Raw genomic sequence first — 24,347 nt, forward strand, 5'->3', positions numbered from 1 at the left:
GAATGTTGAAAAAAGAGTCCAAAAATATGAAACTAAATTTGTAAAAAAGAAGGAAAAAAACTATCCAAACCTATTAACCATTCAAGGGTAATTTTGAGGTCATTGTAGAGGGAATAGTTGATAATATAAACAAGGCTAGGACTGTGCTAGGACCTTGGAGTAGGATATGATCCTAAAAACCAATGTAACTACTGCATGTTACAATAATCTACACAAATACCCAACAAGATGCTAAAAAATTTACTTTTTGAGGAGAATAAACTTAGTTTAGCATAGGAATAAATTGTACATGATCTATTCCATGCTTCTTGACTTCAAATAAATAAGTAGAGTTTCTTTGTTTTATGGATTATTCATGATTCTAAAACATATTAAAATTAAGTACATCCTTTGCTTCTTAAACTCTAATGAAATATTCAATAGCTTCCAACGAAATTGCTAGTTTTTCAACATCCATACACTTAATATGTTGCTTTTATTTGAGTTTGATTGTTTTATAGACCACTCGTAATTTCAAAAGTTTTGATTTTCAAGTAACAAAATATAAACTAGAGTACTCTTGCAAAATATTAAGAAGCAAGAACTTGAACAAAAAGGAAAAACAATAACGACGCGGAAAGTGGCTGCAAGGGCTTGCAACTTGCAAGGAAAAACAATAACAACGCGGAAAGTGGCTTGCAACTTGCAAGGAAAAACAATAACAATGCGGAAAGTGGCTGCAAGGGGTTGCAACTTGCAAGTATCTCTCGCTTCTTAATATTTTGCAAGAGTACTGTAGTTTATTTTTTGTTACTTGAAAATCAAAACATCTGAAATTACGAGTGGTCTATAAAACAATTGAACTCAAATAAAAGCAACATATTAAGTGTATGGATGTTGAAAAACTAGCAATTTTGTTGGAAGCTATTGAATATTTCATTAGAGTTTAAGAAGCAAAGGATTTTCAAAAGCTAGGCTCAATGCCCTGATTCTGTATGTCGGTCAATGGCCAATGACCTGAAACGTTTAAAAGGGTGATGTAAATATTTATTTGCTTATCTGAATGGAAAAAGTGCATTATAAAAAAAAACTTGCAAGTATCTTAAATGAAAGTTGGCTAGGCTTTCTCTCTAAAGAGCAAGTCCCAAAAATTGATCGCTCTTTCCCTGAATTTTGAGAAAATAGTGCCTCGTGGCATCTCGCGCTGTTTGCCAACCCCGGCATGGATGACGGACGAAGAAGAGGAACGACGACCACGATGCTGCTGGTGATGACGGCTCTTCGCTCTCAGTGCATGAAATCAGGCTTTTCATAAACCAGCCAGTCGTCGGCAGACATCTTCCGTAGCATCTGTTGATAGCCATAACAGGTAAGGATGGAGGACGGCGATTTTTGCCAACACACAGACGTCCTTTCAGCCTCGGATGGTTCCACGCGCCAAAACGCAGCTAAGGTGAGCATCTCAAGCCATGAATTATTGTTCCGCTCTCGCTGTTCGCATGGATCTTTAAGAGTGCCAGTAAAATGTAGACAATGCAAGATTTGAGATGGCATGGCTTGTGGCCGGACCCATAGCATAGTCAGAAAAAGACAGAGTATACCGCATACTCATGTGTCAGCGCTTCATCTGGATGCCAACGTGACATATACTGCATATCTACATCCATCCACATAGGCCATCGATGTCATTCACCTGTCATTGTCACATCAATTTTCACTTTGTGGAGAGAAGCATATCACCACTTCTCATACCATCGACACGCCGTTCAGGGTCATTACTCAAGCCAAATACATGTCATGAATGCACGATGAGTGTGTGGTAAGCCATGGATATCCAATCTAAACTCTCTTTGTTGATGCCTTGTGATCAACAGTTACAAGGTGTCCATCAAGCTTACAGAATGCTTGAGAAGGACAAAAGACATTACCATATTGACACTGAGGGTTTGATGAGACGTCAGCAAGCACTGTTGGACAACCTCAAGTCAGATAACTATGCCCTCCAGGAGATGGTTGATACCTATGTGATCAAGGTGATTATGTGTCTTCTATTGGTTTCTTCAATTACAAGATAATAATGTGTGTGATTTGCACTAATGTTTAGATCAGGCTGACTATTCAGGATTACCGCCAGCAAATGGCTCATTTGTTAGATGAAGCAAAGAAGTACAGTATTTTGGTTGAGGCAGAAACTAAGACGTTACGCCAGTTAGAAGCTGCTGTTTCAGACACAACTGCAAGAGAATTGGATGCAAAGAAGAAAATGGGTGGCTATAAGGCAGGATGGAAAAAGCATCGAACTACCCAAATTCATATTCAGCAAGCTGAAAATAGGCTTCAGAAGGTATAAAGTAGTTCTTTTTTCAAGAAAAAGCAATCATGATCTGATCATTTGATAGTTCATTTTAGGGAAAATAAGAATGCATCTATAATGGAAGATGGCTTTTCTATCCTTTAGGGTCTTAAGGATAGCTTGAATGAGTGTGATAACCGACTCTTTTTATTGTGCCAGAATACTTATGGCAGTAAACTGATCTTTTTGGACAAACAAAGTGATTATTTATGAGAACTTCACATTTGCAGTCACAACTCAAACATTAGTTGCATGGAGGAGCACTTGGATGGCAGGGTAGGATTGTCCATACAGCACTGGTGACCAGACAGCTGGGTTTTGGGCCAGATCTGCACTTCAGAGTTTGTTGTGATGGATCTTTAGTTGTAAAATATTGTAAGCCTCTGGGCTAGCTGTTGTATAAACATTTCATTCTTGTCATTCTTACCTTGGGCTCTGCTCAGGATGAATTGATGCAACCTATTCACTTCATGTTGTGGAAGAAAAAGGTAAACTGTCCATGTTGGGTTTGGCGGTCTTGGGAGCATGTGGTTACTTTGAAGCATATGTCTAGGGCTGCTATACTAGATGTTAGGGAAAATGGTGGTAGCTCTTTGCTTAACCCTCTTATAGGACATGTTCAAAGAAACACTATTAAATAGTTATCGTCAAAACTGAGGATGCGATTTCTCATAGAAATACACTGATTCAGGCCTCTTGACAGCATGTCCTAAATGCTACTCAATGACTTCAAAGTCCTCATTCAGTTCTCTTATCATAGTTCCTTGTTTCCTGTCCTATACTTGTCGGCAAGATTGGACCTAAAGACAATGGAACATATTGCCATTCATCAACAGTTGGGAGTAGCCATTGTTGACAGTATTTTCTCATGCTTAGACATTGCAGTGGTCTAGGTTAGAGGAGAAATTAGACAGTACACAATTTGAGGCTCTATACCTTGGCAAGATTTAACTTGCCAACCTTGATGATTTAGTGAAGCATTTAGCAAATGAGATGTATCATAAGATGGGTCACAAAGATGGCGAACAAGATGTGGTGATGTTGAGATGGCTGTGTAATGGTGGGATAGATTGTGTTACTATGGAAGTCCAAGATCCTTTATGCTGAGGTATTTGTGTGGAGAGTTTCTTGTGGGCAATATATCTTTTATGTTAAATGTGGAGATGGTGCCACTTCTTTCTATTTCTTGCCTATTTGCCCAAGTAGATATGGGGTTTGAAATTTTGAGACACTATAGAGGGGCTATTGTTGGATATTTATCCCCCTTATTTGTACGAACACATACTAAGGTGTGTAAGAATGTGGAAGCTAGTGTGAACACTCTCTAGACCTTATTGCATTTTGTGAAGGTTTATAGGTTACCTTTAACCTTTGGCCTTTAAAAGAGGCACTCTTCTTCTCCATCTTCATTCTCATCTCTATCTTGTTGTAATTATTGTAGTTCCAATTAGTGGAAACCTAGCAGCATAGGAACTATCTCTATTATGGTGGAAGGGGAAGCCAAGTGTGGCGAAATCTTTCAGGTACCTAGTGGTATTTTAGATGATGGTTTTCTGGGTGGTTGGTTTGCTCTCACAATTTTGTATTTGGTCTATGAAAGAGGCCTCAACTCATGAATAAACTATCAATCTTGCAGGACTCTACCTTTTGTTCTCATTGTCCCTCATTCCATTTGCAAGATGTGTGCTCATTGCTTCATAGATTAATCATTGTTTGATTTCCAACATGGTATCAGAGTCATCTCTGATCTCCCTACATTGTTTCCACACTAATCAACATGATTAGTGACTAATCCATGCATGCTTATATTCAAATATCAAAAGGCTAGAATCTCTCACCTACATCTCTTGCCCACCTGGCTCCAATAATGGAGGACGGAAATCTTCCTTTCTGCTTCACCATTTCGAAAATCCTCTCGTGGCCAGCTTGCTTACATCAAGATGCTTTGCCCTAGCACTTTAAACCTTGATAATGAAGCTAATTGCACCCAACATTGTGTGATCTGCCAAAAGAGGCACAGTTATGATAGCGTGATCTTGCTGCTGATAATTCTCTCCCTACGCACAATTATTGCTTGTGCTATTTTAGGGCTTTTGTCACCCATAAAATCACTTAATCAGCTAAAAGGGATGGAGAAATTTCACTTCTATAGATCTTAGAACTTGTCAAAACTGCTATAGCTAGGGCTTCAAGAAAGCTCCATATTTTGAATATTTATGCCTCTTCTATTTTATTCTCTGATAATTATCTGAACTTCCTATGAAGAAGACTTCATGGAGTTTGTTATGCCCATCTATGTAGATGATCCCCCTTTGAATGGGATAGGGGTTCTAAAAGGATCATCAAAGGAGAGATAGCTTGATGGGAATGGGTGAAGCAATGGGGAGATGCCGAGGAGGAACTTGCTCAGGAGGAGTAGATATTGGAAAATAGAGCTGATAAAGCCCATGCTCTTGAAGACCTATTCAAAGATACCTTCTAAGGTAGCATCCTCTGCAAAGACCTGCTCCTTGGTGAATACTGAGTTGGTTAAGGCCATAAACTGAGATGAGACAGAAACCAAAATCCAAAATATGTAGGACTTCCTCTATGAAGCTTGAATGAGGATGTTAGGATGTAATGACATGGTGCCCACACCAGAAATAGGCATGGATGAAATGCCACCCATGATGGCAAAGCCCTCTTGATGATAGAGATCCTGGAGTGAATCACACCTAAATGTGAAGTGATAGGATGCACCACTACCCATGATCCAAGGCTTCACAGAAGATGAGCAAGCTATAGGAGGATTCTCCACCCAATGTGTGTGAAGATGGATTCAGTCATAATGGTACGATCATATGTGGATGTAGGCTCCATTGCTCCCTCCTTCATACCAGGACAAAGGTGAGGTTATTTTCTTCCAGTGCTTCTCCTCGGGATATGCACATACATGCTGAACAGAAAGCTGACCTGAAATAAATGGTCCATCCTGAACTGACCTGTCAAAAGTGTCCCCCCAGCTTGGAGATTCTGCCCTGTCCAGGAAAAATGCCACCCCTGCCTGCCTGAAAGTGAGCACGGCATGCAGGGAATGAAGTCACTTCTATCGGAGAGAGCTGTGTGGGTTGCTGGATAGGCTGGAAGAGAACAGATCTGGAAATTCAGATTTGGACAGAGGAAATGCAGAGGACAGATCTGAGAAGCCCTAATCTCCATCTGATGTGCCTAGACATTGCTGTCACACACAAAGGATTGATGGACATAGAAAGTGCTAGAGCTCTAATCGTCATTGCCACACATTGGAAAAGGCTCACAATTAGGGGATTGACATAGAGAAAAACAGGTATACATATGTGAGCTAATAGTATCACCCTATGTTGGAAGCTATTTGGATGACTTTGGTGCAATTCTAGAATATCTATATCTATGGAGACTCCAAAACCTATGCATGAAGGTGATTGTTTGGAAGAGGACCTCAGCTACAATATGTGGAGCCCCAATCTTTGCTTTGACTATCTCATTTAACATTGATGATTTAGTCTTGGTCATGTGGGAGATCATTAGCAGGATAATCAGTTTATGTTTGAGTTTGTATGTGGTCTAGTGTGCTGGGCACAATATTTCCCTTGTGCATTCTCTGGTGCTTGATTTATGAGGTTCTGGTCATTTTTGGCTGGTCAACCAGCTCTAACTATTTTATTATTTACTGGCCGACCTTTCGTGATTGGTGTCCTATTTATTGGTCTGGTTTCTCCTCCAGAGTCATTCATCACTAGTAAACTTTCTGAGCAGGTCCCATTGGAGAGAGGGAGACGGTGCCAATGTCCATAGAGCTGGTGACTCATTGTTGTATTTGACTATCTCATACTTGGTATAGGGATTCCATTTTTTGAGCATTCTTTTGAGTTCCTCTTTGCAGTGTTCTTCTTTTCTTTTATAGTCTTCTTCTTTCTTGTGTTGTGTATGAGAAGAAAACTGCTAGGGTTTGCATTGAGGACACACAGAGTGTACGACCACAACAGAAACACAAAGAGATAGACATAGAGGGCAAAACTTAAACCCTAAATGCAAAACTCAAAACCCAAACATAGAAACTCAAACACAAACAGAAGAAGAGAGAGAGAGAACACAACTGTGAAGGGAATGAATGCTGTAAATGAATGTAAGAGTGTATAGTGTGCTCAAGGGCAAAGCAATGTCGGAGTGTGACGTCCATTGGAGACAGATCCCAAGTTTGTGACCACCAGTCCGAGTGTAGGAGTGCTGAATAGTGAATAGCAGCAGGCTGGTCACCAAAGTGCAACAGTCTGGAGGCTAGATACTGGTAAATGCAGCAGTGTACCATCGATCGGAAGCTTGAAACTATGCACAAGTGCTGTAAACAGTAGGGAAACAGCTGGTGAAGGTGTGCCGGAGAGTGTCAGGACCTGCAATGCTGTAAACGCAGGCTGGCTGACCCCAACATTGATGGACGACAGGCTAAACAGCAGACCAGGATAGTTTGGAGCAGTTGCCAGCAGTCGAGAGCTGTTGCCTACAGCAATGGACAGGCTGAAGATAATATGGCTGTAGTCGATGATGGCTAGACAACAGATGGAGGCGGGCTGCGGGCTGGAAACTGGGCGCCAACAGCAGTAGAGGGTGTGTGGGCTGGTGTAACTTGCAAAACAAGGAAGATGGCTGAATGGTGGGTAGCTTGTCTATTTACAGATGTGGATTGGAGCCTCCCAAGTTAGGGTTTCCATGGAACTCTCTTGAACCGCTCCCCGTTTTAGGGTTTTCACTGAACTCTCTCGAACCGCTTCTCGTTTTGGGGTTTTTACTCTAAAAGAGCATTTTTTATTGTGTTTGGAGTTGTTTAAGAGGCTAATCAACAAGTAATGCATATTTTAGCTCAACACCACCTCTCAGGCCCAAAACTGAGCCGAAAGGTTAGGCCAACCATTGTGATGTTTATTGACCCCAAGGCATCCCACCCCAAAGCAGCCAGGGCATCGGACAAAGGGTGCACGTCGGCTGCCCAGTGACCTACCAAGACTACAGAGGCGATGGTTATCTTACCATGGGAATCCAAGTAGTCACCCCAAAGAGGACAGGGCATAGGACAAAGGGTGCACGTCGACTGCCTAGTGGCCTACCAAGTCCTAAAAAGGCGGATTGAACCACTTTGAACTTTTTTTTTGGTGAATAATGGAGTTAAATTTTATGGGATGTGGCCGATTGAGTAATAGTGACCTAGAAGACGAGAGTAGGAAGGGTACATCCAACACATCACAAAATAGAACAAGCCAACTCAACTTCTCAGGGTGTCGATGACGAGGAAAAATAAGTGATGAGGTATCCACGTGATGGAGAATGGTGGTGTGGTAACAACAGCCGTGGTGGAAACAGCTTAGGATCCGCTCAAGTGGTGCTCTATACAATGAGATGCAAAGTATGCTACATATTGAAGAATGCTCATGCAGTAGGTACTACTTGAACAGTGTTCCTCATGGGAAAATTGTTCACTTGCCCAAGCGCCCTAGTACAAAGATGATGAAATCATGCAATGCAAAGGGTAAGGTACAACAGGGGAAGAAGCCGATGTCAAAGACAAAGTGCTAAAGTGTGTAGAGTATCCACAAGGGTAGGAACCCTCTCTCAACCTGGATGTAGATGCCGAAGAAGGAAGAGGAGCTTGATGTCGGTCTTCATATGGTGTTGAGAACTATAAGGAATGAAAGAAGAGAAAGTGGATGAAGCACCCCGCTAGAAGAGCAAGGTAGAAGTCACCGCCATGATAGCATCGAGAGAGATGCTGTATGATCCGCCTCGGGAGGGAAAACTGTTGTGCTAGAAGAAGAGCAAGCACTCGTAGGATGATGAAACCATGAAAAGAACAATGTGCATCCCATGTCTCTAGCCTAGGTAGGACCAAAGCAATCTGCAAGTTAGTCCTACACTGTAAGATAAAACCCTGCAAAAGAGATGAGAATCTACAAACACAAAGGTTAGTGGTGAGATGCTCCAAAGCAAAACATAACAAAAAGAAAATCTAGCTCAAAATAAATACAATGAATGTGCGTGAGTAAATGCAATGGAAGACAAAAGAATGGAAAAGCTAAGGATAATGAATCCTATGGGCCCTACTCTAAGAGTGCGAAAAATGAATGCTAGACTATTGACCTAGGGTATCCGAAAGGATCTAGAAATATGCTAGTCTAAGAAGGTGGCCACCATCGTGTACGTCTAGTAGCAGGGGTCTGCTAAGGGAATGCCTGACGAGGTGGAGAGGAAAGTGTGATGGATGCTTGAAGTGCAACGGGATTGGAACCTGCAGATCAATTAGCCAGTCCCTCAGGGGTAGTGAAAGAGTTGGGCTGCTGAGGCTGTACTCGAGCCACATGTCCAACAGCAACGGCGGGTGCTGAAGGAGCAGATGAAGCAGGAGCGGAAGGTGTAGCCCTACTGGACTGTGCAGTCGTCGCAGCGGTCTGCAGAGGCTTTTTAGGTGGAGACCTTGGGCCTTGGAGCGATACTCCTCGTCCACATGGCCTCCTCTCTGGCAGTGTGTACAAAAACAGTTTTTCTTAGGGAAGTTGCTGCTAGATAGGTCTAGATTCTTTGGTTCCATCTGAGGAGGAGGAGTCACTCTTTGATTGGCTTGCCTTTGCATCTTGCGAGTTCTTGCTACTGGTCGTTTTCCCTCTCGAAGATAAGGCAACCAACCCCCTTTGCTCTGAATAAGGCTGTGATGAGGATTTCTTGTGGACTTGATCATGCAGCCTTGCATAACGCAAGGACTAGTACTTAAACTCGTAGAAGGTTGGCAATCGAGGTTGGGAGATGATGTGTTTCATGAAATTGAAGTATTTTTCGGGCAACTTGTTCAAGAAGAATGTAACCTAATCGTCATCTGACTTTGGAGAGCCAGTAGTGGCGAACTCGGCAAGTAACCGCCTATATTCAGCCAGCTTTACTTTCGGATCATCCCCTTCCTTAATAGACAACTCTTGAAGCTCAAAGTCGAGATTGATGCGCCGAGTACGATCACGAGCCGCATAGCAGTCAAGAAGGTGACTCCAACGCTTTGATGCGACTGGGAAGTGCTGCAACTGAGAGTGAAACTCAAGAAGCAACCGCTACATCAGCTCAATATTGGCTATGGCATTGCGGACTCTCCATTGATGGATGTAGTCAGGGTGAGCTAGTCGAGGGTCCAACATAGGCTCTAGACCAATGACGAGGTCCCAAAGACCCTGAGATCGAAGCACTTGTTGCATGAAATTAGACCAAGTGGTAAAATTTGACCCGTTAAAATGTGTCTTATCCGTGAAGGTATTCTTGGCTGTTGCAACAGGAGTGGTAGTGCTCGGAGACGGATAGTGTGAAAAAGTGTAGTGGGGGTAGGATGGAGGAGTGGAGTATACTTGGGAATGGGCCCCAAAGTGACCACCAGACATGCGAGTAGTGTGCAAGGTGGATCCATAGGTAGGGATGGGCTGACTAGGCATGGGCATGGTAGCCACATGAGAAACCCAAGGAGGTGGTATGGGAACATGGGGAGCAGAAGATGGGAATCCCTACATAGGTGTAACCCAAGGAGAGTGTGAAGATGCACCATAAGCTGAGGATGGAAACCCCTGCGTTTGAGTGGTCATGTGAGATGTGAAGCTGGGGATAGTGAGGGGGATGCCCATCACAGTCGACCTAGGAGTTATGGGTGTGCTCCTTTGTTGAAAGGTGAGAGGCACTGTGTTAAAGGGTGGCATTCCCTCCTAACGAAGTACCATGGTGCAAAGAGGTAGAGAATGGGGTGGAGAAGGAAAAGGTGCTAGGAGCAGAGATGGAAGATCCAACCCCTAGGGTGTGTGATACAGATGTGGAGTGTAATCCAACATTTTGGAAAGATGATGAGAGGTGATCAAGGTGTGATATAGAAGAGGGTGGGATGGGAGGGAAGTGAAAAGTGTGTGTGATATGCTCAAATGAAACAGAAGCTGTAGATTTACCTGAATTCCGTTTGCTTTGTGAGCCCCCTCTATTGAAGTTCACATACGTAAAGCTATCTGGATCTTGTATCTCAAAAGAAGAACAGGTGAGGGTTTTGATTCATGCAACACAAAAGAATTGTACAAACCTGACATTGGACCTGGCTGAGATGATGAAGATGGATCGCCAGACGTTCCGAATGCCGTATGTCCTCCATGATCGAAGAGGTGGCCAGCCTCACCAACCGGTTTGAATGTGGTAGCAAAACTGGTAGGAGGGGTGTAAACATCACTCTACTTGTTGCGATAGTACTCCTCAAAGTTCTTCTCTGTCATGTTAGTGAAATCTGGAATAGGAGAAGAAGAAGAAGGTGAAGGTGAAAGTGGAGTGTCGTCCTCCTCACCAAGTCCATAATGCTATCTCAAGGCCTCCAATGATGGAGAAGCTTGATAGTACATCATAAGAACTAGAGAAGAAGGTGTCTAGGACATTGTGATTCGGTTACGAGTTGTATTGTATGCCTTGCCCAAAGACTAGCTCTCCACAATATCCGCAGGATATTCTTTACAAGAGCACCGACTCTGATACCTGCAAAGAAAACTGCTAGGGTTTGCACTGAGGACACATAGAGTGTACGACTACGATAGAAACACAAAGAGATAGACACAGACACAGAGAGCAAAACTCAAACCCTAAACTCAAAACTCAAAACTCAAACACAGAAACTCAAACACAAACAAAAGAAGGGAGAGAGAGAACACAACTCTGAAGTGAATGAATGCTGTAAATGAATGTAAGAGTGTACAGTGTGCTCAAGGGTAGAGCAATGTCGGAGTGTGACGTCCACCAGAGATGGATCCCAAGTCTGTGACCACCACTCAGAGTATAAGAGTGCTGAATAGTGAATGGCAGCAGGTTGGTCACCAAAATGCAGCAGTCTAGAGGTTGGAAATTGGTAAACGCAGCAGTGTACCGCCGTCAGAAGCTGGAAACTATGCACAGGTGCTGTAAACAGCAGGGAAACAGTTGGAGAAGGTGTGTCGGAGAGTGTTAGGACCTACAATGCTGTAAACACGGCTGGCTAACCTTGGCAATGATGGACGACAGGTTGAACAGCAGTCTTGGATAGTTTGGAGTAGTTGCCAGTAGCTGAGAGCTGTCGCCTACAACAATGGATAGGTTGAGGATAATATAGCTGTAGTTGATGATGGCTGGACAACAGATGGAGGCGGGCTGCGGGCTGGAAACTGGGCGCCAACAACAGCAGAGGGTGTGTGGGCTGGTATAACCTGCAAACAAGGAGGATGGCTGAATGGTGGGCAGCTTGTCTATTTATAGATGTGGATTGGAGCCTCCCAAGTTAGGGTTTCCACTAAACTCTCTCAAACTGCTCCTCATTTTAGGGTTTCCACTAAACTCTCTCGAACCGCTCCCCGTTTTAGGGTTTTTACTCTAAAAGAGCATTTTTTAGTGTGTTTTGGGGCTGTTTAAGAGGTAATCAGCAAGTAATGCATATTTTAGCTCAACAATGTAGTCTATTGCAGCAAATTCCCATGTTTTCATCATTGCACCCACTTTTGACATGGTATCAGATGTCCATGTTTGGGCTTTGGGTGCTATTTTCCTGCTGCTTGCATTTTAATGTTTTGCACTATCTTATTGCTATTCGCCTACATCTAGTGCCATTACAGTGTGCATTTTCACTAACAACTGCTGCATTTTGTGCATCTAATGGCCTTTCAGGTTGGACGACAATGTTTTCAAGCTTCTGGTAGTGATTCTTGGCTGTTTTCTTTCTTTTCGATCCTTTTTTTGTTGTGTTTGATCAGGTTTTCCTTGTTTCAGCTTTCGTTGCATGTGAATTGGTGATAAGTGTAGTCTATGTTGCGTTTTGGTTGTACTCCTTGAGGAGGCATTATGGACTCAATGAGGAATATGACACCCCACCGTCACCTTCATCTTCTTTGTTTTCTCCTATTCCAGATTTCAGTTTTATGACAGAGAAGGGGTTTGAAGAGTACTTGCACATCACGTTTAGTCGATCTTACACCCCCTCCTACCAGCATTGCTACACCATCTAGATCGGTTGGTGAGGCTGGCCACCACTCCAATCATGGAGGACATATGACATTGGATGATTGGTGATCCATCTCCTTCATTTCAGCCAAACCCAATGTCAGGTCGTACAACCCCTTTGAGTCATATCCATTAACACTCTCTTAGGTTTCTCCTTTTGGTGTGCAAGATCTGGATGATTTTCTGTATGTAAACTTCAATAGAGGGGGCTCTTGAAGTAGACATCCTTCATTAGGTATATCTACATCTTCTGTTTCACTTGAGCATGTAAACCACTCTTCTCAAATCCCTTCCATCCCAACCTCTTCTAATCCACACCTCAATTTCCTCTCTTCATTCCAAAACCTTGGAGTACACTCCACTCCCGCATCCAACACACTAGGAGTTTGGATCCTCCATCTTCGCTCATAGCACTTTCTCTTTCTCCGCACCATATTCTCCGTACCCTCACTTCACTACCCCTTTGCACCCCCATACATCGTTAGGGGGAATGCTATCCTTTTAGACTATCTTCTACGTAACCACAAGTGAGCACTTCTTTTCACTCTAGGACGGCTGTGATGGGCATCTTTCTCACTACCCCTGGACACACATGCATGTTCATTGACCTTTCAGATGCTGGGATTTCCATTCTTTGCTTATGCTGTGCCGTCACAGATTCCTTGGATCACTTCTACGCAGGGATTTCCATCTTCTACTCCGCATGTCCCAATCCCTCTTCCATGGACTCCTCATGTGGTTACCATGCCCATGCCTAGTTAGTCCATACCTACATTTGGATCCACTGTGCACACTTCTTGCATGCATGTGTCAGAGTGTAGTGGTGCGGAAGCTATGACCAAGTTTGAGAGATAGAGTAAATAGAGAGAAGAGAGAGAAAGAGACAGTAGAACACAGAAAATTTGCAATGAAGAATGCTGAATAAGGAAGCAAATATGTACATGGGCATAGAGCATATGTTTGCGTATGTCTCCACCTCGAAGATCTCACGGGCTGTGCAATCTCCATGATTAGAATTCTAGAATCCTGCGATTAGAATGTGTCTATTTGTGTGCTGAAGGCAGGCAATAAATAGCCTGAAAAGAAATGACAAAAAATATGTTGTTGGATGCATTTAATGTAGCTGACTGTACTAGCCTGCTGTCTGACTGTATGGACAGCTTGTCTGATTGCACACGTAGCGTATGAAACTGTTGATGTGGCATCACACGTGCGACTTGTCCCAGTGTTGCCACATGGCATACCTGCAATAAATGCGACTGACTGTACGGACTCTACAAAACTGGCATGTGTCACCCACAGCACACTAATGAAACTGCTCTCGAATGCCTGACTGATAAGAAATGCATATATACATAAAGAATGCATGTACAGGGGATGACAATCTCTAACAGCATGGTGGACACTCTAGAATTAATTCCAAGTATTACACACCTTATCCATCTCCTAGCACTACCACTCCTATTGCAATGACCAAGAATGCCTTCATGGATAAGACTTGTTTTAATAGGTCGAATTTCACCACTTGGTCGAACTTTATGTAACAAGTTCTTCAATCTCGGGGACTTTGGGACTGCATTGTTGGTCTACTATGTTGGACACTTGATAAGCTCACCTTGATTATAACATTTTTCCCTCATCTCTGAGTATTGAAGTCATCTCATTGACCACTATGTAGTGTGAGATTGCACTTGATGTATCAATCTTGATTTTGAGCTTCAGGAGTTTTCCATTAAGGAAGGGGATGATCCGAAAGTCAAGTTGGTCAAATATCGGTGATTACTTGTTGAGTTTGCCACTAGTGGCTCTCCGAAGTTAGATGACGATTAGGTTCCATTCAGTAAGTTGCTTGAAGAGTACTTCCATTTCATTCAGCACATTATCTCCTTGCCCTGATTACTGACCTTCTATGAGTTTGCGTGTTAGTTCTTGCATTGCTCAAGGGTGCGCGATCAAGTCCACAAGAAGTCCTCCCCATACTCTTATTTAGAGAGGGGTCTAGTTGTCAGAAGTGGTGCAGCAATGGAAGCGTAAAGAATATGCTGAAATAAATGCTGAAACACAAGACAGAAGAAAGAAAGAAAAAATGAACACAGTAGACAGATGAGAACTCAGATGTATGCTCGGGAAATAGAATCCATATCGAACACGAGACAGCAGCATACAACGGTGAGTCACTGGCTGCGTGGGCTCCTCAGCACCGGCTCCTCTCTCCCAGAAGGATCTCCACTGATGGCTGAAGCACCGAAGACTGTGGAGGAGGAGCCCTATAAATAGCCACAAAAGTGGGGAGCATAAAATGCAGGTCGGCCAGCATTTAATGCTGGTCGGCCAGCAATAAATGCTAAAAATACATCATAAATGGCCACAAAAATGTGCCATAAAATACTGCATAAAATGCTACATAAAATGCCCAGCCTCTGCACACAGACTCACACCATGAGCTGACTAATATCTGCTAACACCCTCTCTCAGATCATGTGTGATCAGATACAATGAAATAGTACAATGATGGAGAATCATAAACTACACAACAAAGAAACACTAGAAGGACCATGGATGTCCAAGCGGTGAGTGGCCAGCCCACCACCAAGATGCCTCGGAGAGTATTCGATGTCGATGTCGATCGTACCAACAACACCGGAAAATAGAGAAGACTCATATCAGCTCTCTGTGTAATGTCACCTATGTCACTCAGGACATACAAAGCCAATCTGCCAAACATGTCTCTGAACATGTGACCATGGAGTTTCCGCCTTTGGCCAAACCACCAAAGTGTCCCCTCATGTGAGCTCCAGACGAAAGCCTCTCGCTCTCTGTCAAGAAGAACAGCTCATCATGAACCCAGAAATCAACACCAGTCTCTAGGATTTCACTGCCAGATACCGTCGATGCGTCAGGGACGTCCCTCTCTGGAACCTGTGCACCTGTATCAAAATATAGATGAGGCACTGCAGCCCCACCAACACCCGCTCACACTTCCTCTCTGGCACAAGAGAGTCGTGAGGGATGACCGCGTCACCACCACTAGAAAGCAGCCGAGGAAGGGGCCACCAAGCCCTTCCCGCGATCCGAAGAAGAGGATCCCTTCCGCGCCTTGGACTTCACCTTGGTCAGAGGATCGGAGTCGGAGTCTGATGAAGGAGAGAACTCATCGGTAGAGTCAGCATCCCGCTTCGTCTTCTGCTCCTTCTTCCTGGAAGCCGCTAACTTCTTGCAGTCCTTCCGCAAATGTCCCTTCTTGCCACAGTGATAACACTGGGCCTTCGACTTCTTCTTCCCGTCACCCCTCTCTGAAGCTACATAAGCCTCACCTCCATAATGTGCCGGAAGCCGCCCCTATAATCTCAAGGATGCCTCATGCTCAAGAAGCATCGAGGTCATATGTGTAAAACTGACAGGAGTCGATGATGTCTGCGCCCGCAAAGCAGTGGCCACTCCATCAAACTCCGGGGGGAGCTTGTAGAGGACCGTCCCGACAAGATGCACCTCGGGAAGAGCAAATTGCATGTGCCGAAGCTGGTCTTGTACCTGCGTAACACGAAGAAGAAAAGACTGAATAGTATCTTTCGGCTCAAACTTCATCTGCTGGAGCTGGCCATAAAGTGTGACGACCCGCATGGTGGAAGGTGCCTCGTACATCTACTGCAACTTCTGCCATACTTCAGGAGATGTCCTACAGGAGGTAACCGCCGGTAAGACCGCTTTAGAAATACACCGAAGCAACGCCGAGTAAGCACGGGCATCGTCCGAGTCCCATGTGAGTACCGCTTCCTCATGGTTGTCCTCATCAAAGTCTTCAGGAAGAGGAAAAGGACGGAGAGGTCGAGCAAGAGCTCCACAGACGATGTACCATAGCTGCTTCTGCACAAACCAAGCTTTCATGACAGCACTCCATGTGAGGTAATCAGGGCCATGTAACTTATCTTCACTTGAGGTGCACGGAGGGGCCATCTGGAGGAGGTAGAAAAGAGAAGTAGAAGAAAAGAAGGTCGTTTGGAGAGTGAGCACAGCCAAAACGCAACCAAAAACACCAAAAATAGTGAGTTCACATGCAATATAACCCAAAGGCTGACCACAATAAGCCAAAAGCTGCTGCACAAAGTGAAAAAATCAGTCAAAAACTGCCAAAAACAGCAAAAACGGCCTGAATGGTCAGAAAAACAGGCAAAAATAATGCTATAAACAGCAAAACACAGGCTGCAAACTGAAGAAACAGGGGCTAAAGACTGTTGCCAGCAGTTTGATGAAGGAAACATGGGCAGCAAAGAGTGGAACAGCAGTAAATGCAAATCTGTCCAGAAAAACGCAAAACGCAAATGCTGAAACACTGTCGCCAGCAGCAAATCAGCAGTCGCCAGCAGGAAGGACAGCAGTCGCCAGCAGGAAGAACAGCTGGCTGATCAGCAAGAAGGGTGTAATTCCTGAAATCAGCAAGAAAACACAGCACAAATAGGTTGCAGCCTGAAATCTGATACCATGTCAGAAGTGGTGCAGCAATGGAAGCGTAAAGAATATGCTGAAATAAATGCTGAAACACAAGACAGAAGAAAGAAAGAAGAAATGAACACAGTAGACAGATGAGAACTCAGATGTATGCTTGGGAAATAGAATCCATATCGAACACGAGACAGTAGCATACAACGGTGAGTCACTGGCTGCGTGGGCTCCTCAGCACCGGCTCCTCTCTCCCAGAAGGATCTCCACTGATGGTTGAAGCACCGAAGACTGTGGAGGAGGAGCCCTATAAATAGCCACAAAAGTGGGGAGCATAAAATGCAGGTCGGCCAGCATTTAATGCTGGTCGGCCAGCAATAAATGCTAAAAATACATCATAAATGGCCACAAAAATGTGCCATAAAATGCTACATAAAATGCCCAGCCTCTGCACACAGACTCACACCATGAGCTGACTAATATCTGCTAACACTAGTTGCCTCTTCTTTGCAAGGAAAAACCAAAGGTGGCAAGAACGCAGAAGATGCAAAGGCAAGTAAAAAGGAGTGTAACATCCCTTCCTTCGATGGAACCAAAGAAACAAAACCCATTTGGCAATAACTCCTTGAGAAAAATAGGTTTTGCATGCAGGGATTTCCATCTTTTACTCCACGTGTCCCAATCCCTTCTCCATGGACTCCTCATGCGGTTACCATGCCCATGCCTAGTTAGTCCATATCTACATTTGGATCCATTGTGCACAGTTCTTGCATGCATGGTGGGCACTTTGGAATTAATTCCAAATGTACTCTACTTCCCCGCATTATCCACCCTACCGGCAATTACACACACTTATCCATCTCCTAGCACTACTACTCTGTCACAACTCTATAGAAACAGAATTTGTATCCTTTTTCATTAATTTGTCTATATAATGATTTATTAAATTTGTTTTCTTTGCCCTAATTAGATATAAAGAAAAGTGCATTGGAGCTGGCCATTGATGAGTAGTCACAGGTTATAGTGGACCCACGCAGTGGGTTAGAGAAAAGATAGTTCACACTTCCACCTATATGGCCCGATTGGGCGCCTGTGACCAGAACTCGCGCATATCAGGGTTAGACTCACACACAGAAAGGATTGATGCCTTGAAGTGTGGGCTAGATCCGCTAGAACAGACAGTTACAATCAACAAGATGGCATGATCATGAAATGCTTGTACAATGTGTATGTGTGGGTTGAAAGCTTGAAATACACATTTCTTTGCATAGGAAAGTCACATGAAGATTTTGATACCGTTTTTGCGATGTATACGGAAAAAGCTTTCATATGACACCCATATTGGGGGGGGGGAGGGTCCCTAAATTTTAGGATGTTCCTAAATTTTAGGAGCCTCGAATTAGCCTAAAAATGCTAGTTCTAAAAAATAGGGACGTCATTCTAAAAATAGTAAATTCTGTACTCTGACTGTGCTTACTAAATTTGGTTGTTTCTATTCTTGATAGTATTCAGCCCAAAAAGGAAGGCCATAGAGAAGAGACAAGTGTCAACACACTTGTCACACAAGTTTCCAAGTGTCCCACCACTTGTTACATCTCATGACATATGGCTGAACACTTGTCTTATGCTACTCCACTTTTCCCTTTTGTACTAGCTCTTCCCTCTCCTATAAATAAGACCTCGTTTTTCTTCATTCAGCATCATTTTTCTTTGCTGTAAACTCATGTACAGCACCCACAGATAGCCAGAAACTGGCCCCATCCATCCCCATCATCTTCCCCCACTTCTCCATTATGAAATTCCTCCATATTCCCTCTTCTATCACTGCTGTTTTACAGGACAGCAAGCCTGTAAATTCATTACAACACCTCCTTCTCAAGCTCTTTCTTCCATTTTAGCAACAAGAAGCAAGCTCTATCCATGTACTGCTGATCAACTATGGAGAAAGGCTGATTTCCCCTCTTTCTTCTCTCATACTGTAAAGAAATCAATTCTTATCATTGCATAATAGATAATGCATGTGTGTTTGTACATCTTTGCATGATCTTGTGAGAGTGAGAATTACTTCTCCTCACTCTCAGGTTGATTGTAATTGAGCTCTTCCCTAAGGGACTTGGGTTGAGCAGAAATACATTCCTTCGGAGTGGGGGGGTGGGTGGGGGGGGTTGCCCATCTTCAACCCTCAATCTTGTCTCCATTACTTTTACATTTTCAGGCTGTAATTTTGTGAGTAATTTTCATTTTCAGCTTTAAGTGTTCATTCTTTTTTATATTAAATCTCGAAAACAAGCGAATATCATAATTGTTAAGCATACTACGCTGTTCGGGGCGTTTACAGTGGTATCAGAGCTTTGGCTCAGTCCTCACCCTAACACTGGTAGTGCTTACAATTATAAGTTTGTTTGTTTTCAGCCCTTGCATTGAGTGCTTGAGCATATTTTTCTTAGAGTCTCAATGGATTTGTCGAGTGCTATCTTGCAAGCCATTCAAAGTCTTAGAGAGGAGAATCAGCAAATTCGTGAGCAACTTCTCAAACTAGAAAAAGTTGAGAATCCCAAAGAATTCAAGGAAAGAAGCCCATCTGCTTCAAGGAGACAAAGCCATACCAATGAAAGGAGCCGATCAAGAAGTCCAACTACTTCTAAGAGGCAGTTCCATTCTACTTCAAGACGAAGAAAGAGATCGCGTCAAAGCTCATCCTCTTCTTCAAAGTCATCTGGCGCCTACTCTGATGGACCCTCTTTTAGTGACGAAGAGTCACATCCTTCTTGTGGAGGAAGACCTCATCATCGTCAAAGGCGTCGACATTCTTCACCCTTGTCTCCATCTTCATCCCCATCAAGCACTTCATCATCTTCAACCTCAAGATCCGGGCATGGACGAAGGCATAAGAAGAAGAAGAAGACTAAGTCACTATCTCAACTTGAAAAGAAGATCAAGTTCAGTATGTATGATGGTTTCCGAAATCCTGATCTTCTTTTGAAGTTTATTTGTCAATTTCAAATTTTGTATAGTCGTGACAAGTATAAAGAAAAAGAAAAGATTAAGTTTGCAGCTTTACATTTGACCGACTTAGCCTATACTTGGTGGATGGGGTTGGAATATGATCATGCTGCCCCAAAATCATGGCGGTCCTTTGTTCGCATTATATAAAGCCAATTTCTTCCTGTTTATTTCAAAAGAGATGTAAAAATGGAATGGGATCGGCTTTGGCAAAGGTAAAATGAGTCACTTGGTGACTATACCAAGAGATTTTGGGAGCTACTTTTGAAGGTCCAACATTTCAAGAAGATTAGGAGTTCGGAAAAGCTTAGGAAGTTTCAAGGAGGTTTGCATTTTAAACTTCGTACTGCTCTTAATCATTATCATTGTTCTAGTCTCAAGGAACTCATTGAACATGCTAAGACATGGAAAATGGAGCACAATGGCAACAAATCATTCCAAAAGAATGATAAGAAGAGAGTAGCTAATGATGAGGAGTATTCAGTCCCAAATGAAGGACAAAAACAGCGGCAAAAGCAGCCATCAAATCAAAAGAAGATGAAGCCCTATGCACTTCCTAATGCTCCTCAATTTCGCTCCAATCTATACCCACAAGCAAAGCAACTTTCCGAAGAAAAAAAGCAACGCTTCATGAAAGAAGGGAAGTGCTTTAAATGTGGACAAACAGGCCACATAGCGAAGCAATATCCAAACAAAGGACAAAGCAAGGTTTCTGACAACAAGCCTAAGTCGCTAGTGAAAACCATTTGTGCTGGAAGCAGATGCTTGCGGTGATTGTATTGGTGCAGTGCTAAATCAAGAAGGCCATGCCGTAGCCTTTGAAAGCCGCCGTCTAAATGATGTGGAGAAAAGATATGACATTTATGAAAAGGAGCTCTTAGCAGTGGTTCATGCTTTGAAGATATGGAAACATTATCTTTTAGGCAATGAATTCCTTATTAAAACTGATCATTAGAGCTTGAAGTATTTCAAGACTCAAAAGCATTTGCAAGAGAAACATGTAAGATGGAAAAATTTCTTGTCTATGTTTCATTTTCAAATTATGTACACTCCAGGGAAACAAAATGTAGTTGTTGATGCACTTTCTAGAGTGCCTCGCATTGCAACTTTACAGTGGCTCATCATGAAGATTTTCAAACGATGAAGAATACTTATGATGAAGATACTGATTTTGCAGCAATTTGGTCAAATTTACAGCAAGGAGATTCTCATCCGGATTATTCCATCAAAGATGGTTACCTTCTCATGAACAATCACCTTTGTGTCACTCTTCCTGTTCAACAAAAGGTGCTTAAAGAAAGTCATGAACCCCCTTATGCAGGGCATAGAGGGAGGGCAGCCACTCTAAGTGCAATTGAGTGCTACTTTTATTGGTCAACATTACGAAGGGATACACATAACTTCATTGAGGCTTGTCTAGTATGCCAAAAATCCAAGTATGATAGGCAGAAGACTCCAGGATTGTTGCAACCTCTTCCAGTGCCCAAAGATCCATGGGAATCTATCACAATGGATTTAATCTCAGGTATTCTAAGAACACCTCAAGATCATGATATGATTTGGGTCATAATTGATCGATTCAGCAAGCAATCACATTTTATTCCATGTTATAAAACATTGAAATCCGCACAAGCTGCAAGACGTTTCATTCAACATATCTTCAGATTACATGGTATACCTTCTGAGATCATTTTAGATAGAGACTCCAAATTCACAAGTAACTTTTGACGTGCTTTATTTGAGAATTTGGGAACCACTTTAAAGTTCTCCTCAGCTTTTCATCCTCAAACTGATGGCCAAACAGAGGTGATGAATCTCACTCTTTTGGATATGTTGAAAGCTTATGTTAGTGAATATAAGTCACAATGGGAGAAATATCTTCCATTATTGGAGTTTGCTTATAAGAATACAGTGCACTCATCCAAAAATGATAACTCCAAATGAAATAGTACAGGGTAAAGTGATTCCTCCTCCAATGATTCGCACTAAAGATAAGATTTTTGCTGCTGATGAGTTTGCTTCAGATTTAAAAACAGCAATGGATCAAGTTCGAGTCACTATCAAAGTTGCCCAAGAGCGACAAAAGAAGCAAGCAGATAAACGAAGAAGACCTTTGGCTTTTGAAAAAGGTCAATATGTCTTGCTAAAGTTTGATAAAAGCAGGCTATCAAAATTCATCTTTTCCAAAGCTCTCCAGTAGATACTTTGGACCCTTCAAAGTGATTGAGAAAATAAATGAAGTTTCTTATCGACTTGAGCTTCCTGCTCATTGGAAAATACACAATGCTTTTCATGTAAGTTTGCTAAAACCTTACATAGGACCAGAACCAAAGGAACCCATTACTGAAGATCCCCCAAAAGTTGAAGAAACAGAGCAACTCTTGGAACCTGAACAAATTTTGTTTCACAAGGATCGAACCACGAGAAGTGGCCTTGTGACACGAAAATTCTTACTAAAATTCAAGAATCTACCCACAACAGATGCACAGGTTCCTAAATTTTAGGTCTCTAAATTTTAGGAGCCTCGAATTAGCCTAAAAATGCTAGTCCTAAAAAATAGGGATGTCATTCTAAAAATAATAAATTCTGTACTTTGACTGTGCTTACTAAATTTGGTTGTTTTTATTCTTGATAGTATTCAACCCAAAAAGGAAGACCATAGAGAAGAGACAAGTGTCAAGACACTTGTCACACAAGTTTCCAAGTGTCCCACCACTTGTCACATCTCATGATATATGGCTGAACACTTGTCTTGTGCTACTCTACTTTTCCCTTTTGTACTAGCTCTTCCCTCTCCTATAAATAAGAACTCGTTTTTCTTCATTCAACATCATTTTTCTTTGCTGTAAACTCATGTACAGCACCCACAGATAGCCAGAAACTGGCCCCATCCATCCCCATCATCTTCCCCCACTTCTCCATTATGAAATTCCTCCATATTTCCTCTTCTATCACTATTGTTTTACAGGACAGCAATCCTGTAAATTCATTACAGCACCTCCTTCTCGAGCTTGTCTCCATTACTTTTACATTTTCATGACTGTAATTTTGTGAGTAATTTTCATTTTCAGCTTTAAGTGTTCATTCTCTTTTATATTAAATCTCGAAAACAAGCGAATATCATAATTGTTAAGCATACTACGTTGTTCAGGGCGTTTACATACTCTTGTTGCAACGGCCAAGAATACCTTGAGGATGTATACTGAAGTGTTAACAGTTTCAATCCAAAGGCGCTTAGGCTCTACTATGAGTAGCATAGAGCATACCATGTTTAGGATGGTTTGGTTCATATGCTTTATGACTCCATTCTATGAAAAGAAGTTGGTAGAGGTAAGTTGCTGTGAAATACCATGCTTTTGCAGAAATTCAAAAAACTCGTGGGAGGTGAACTCACCCAACTATCACTTGTGCATCCTACACAACGACTTAGTGGACTAGAAGCATCATCTTGTACTACATCTACAGTTAGCCCTTGGTTTGGGAGACTAAGGAGTAGTCCCATATCTTTAGGTGCATCTACTAGTGTTGCATGTAAAGACAAAGGGAATAAGGAAGTAGTGGCTCAAAGAGTTTGGATGATGAGCTTGGTATTTCGTCAGTTAGGACACTACGTGTACAGAGAGCACATGGTAATGTAAAGGCTCCAATAAGTGATCAAGTGGTATGTAGGTCTAGCAGGGTCAGATACTTTGTTAAAAGATTTGGTTTTGAAGGTTATGCAGCTCACCATTATGCTTATATGGTAAAGGTGGTTAAGGATTCATGGTTCTAAAAGCGGATGCTTCTAATCTTCACAAAGCTGTAGATGTTTGAAAATTGTTTGGAGACATGAGTCGGGTCTCTATATTAATGCTACAAAATCCTCTTTTCTGACTTGTATTGGCTCAAATTAGCGAGATTTGGGGGTGGCAAGGTGTGGTTGTTCAATAGGGAGACATTGTAAGGCATCTTGGCTATTCCTTGGGTATTGATATGTAGCCAAAACTCTTGTTGAAATGGATATCATAAAATTTGGAAGATGTTCAGTAGGGAGACATTATAAGGCATCTTGGCTATTCCTTAGGTAATGATATGTAGCTAAAACTCTTGTTGAGATGGATATCACAAAATTTGGAAGCGAAGTTTGTTTATTAGAAATCTCAAGCTTGGCCATTTCATGTGTGTTATGGGCATGACAAGTGCTTTTCAAGAGGGATTGTTGAGAAAGCATTTCTCCCGTTTACACATTTTATGTAGGGTTTCGCATTGACAGCCCTAAAAAGGGTTGGTGTCTACATTTTTGGTCACTTTTTTAGTGGGTGCCTCTAGCATGGTGACCTCTCTCATCCTGGCGTCATCTTAGGCCAGCATGCCATTTGTGTTTGGCTGTTTGACGGATTCTCCACATCCTTGGCATCAATCTTCATTAGCTTGCATCATCCTTTTCCTTGCATTTGCTTCATTTGGAGGCTCTTCATTAGCTGGTGTAAGCTCCTTACACCTGGTGACTTGCTCAGAGCTACGTTTTGGCGTTTGGAGGCCTTTGCATTGCTTGACGTCAATCCAT

The 24,347-nt window shown here is 42.6% G+C and overlaps 1 protein-coding gene across 2 annotated transcripts in view; it reads left to right on the forward strand.

The window, feature by feature from the left end:
• The first annotated feature begins 1,131 nt into the window (after positions 1-1,131).
• Positions 1,132-24,347, forward strand: part of LOC148036345 (uncharacterized) — a 145,506-nt gene continuing 122,290 nt past the window's right edge. Inside the window, exons 1-3 of one of the 2 annotated variants that reach the window (XM_087679135.1) lie at positions 1,132-1,432; positions 1,854-2,012; positions 2,102-2,323. In XM_087679135.1, the coding sequence (XP_087535261.1) occupies positions 1,355-1,432; positions 1,854-2,012; positions 2,102-2,323 (459 nt within the window). In that variant the 5' untranslated portion in view covers positions 1,132-1,354. Of the gene's footprint in view, positions 1,433-1,853; positions 2,013-2,088; positions 2,324-24,347 lie in introns of those variants that run through there. The other variant, XM_087679136.1, reaches the window with a different exon arrangement.

The sequence above is a fragment of the Lygodium microphyllum genome, chromosome 5, assembly GCF_053477565.2.
Source record: "Lygodium microphyllum isolate KBCC chromosome 5, Lygodium_microphyllum_v1.1.10, whole genome shotgun sequence".
Taxonomy (NCBI): domain Eukaryota; kingdom Viridiplantae; phylum Streptophyta; class Polypodiopsida; order Schizaeales; family Lygodiaceae; genus Lygodium; species Lygodium microphyllum.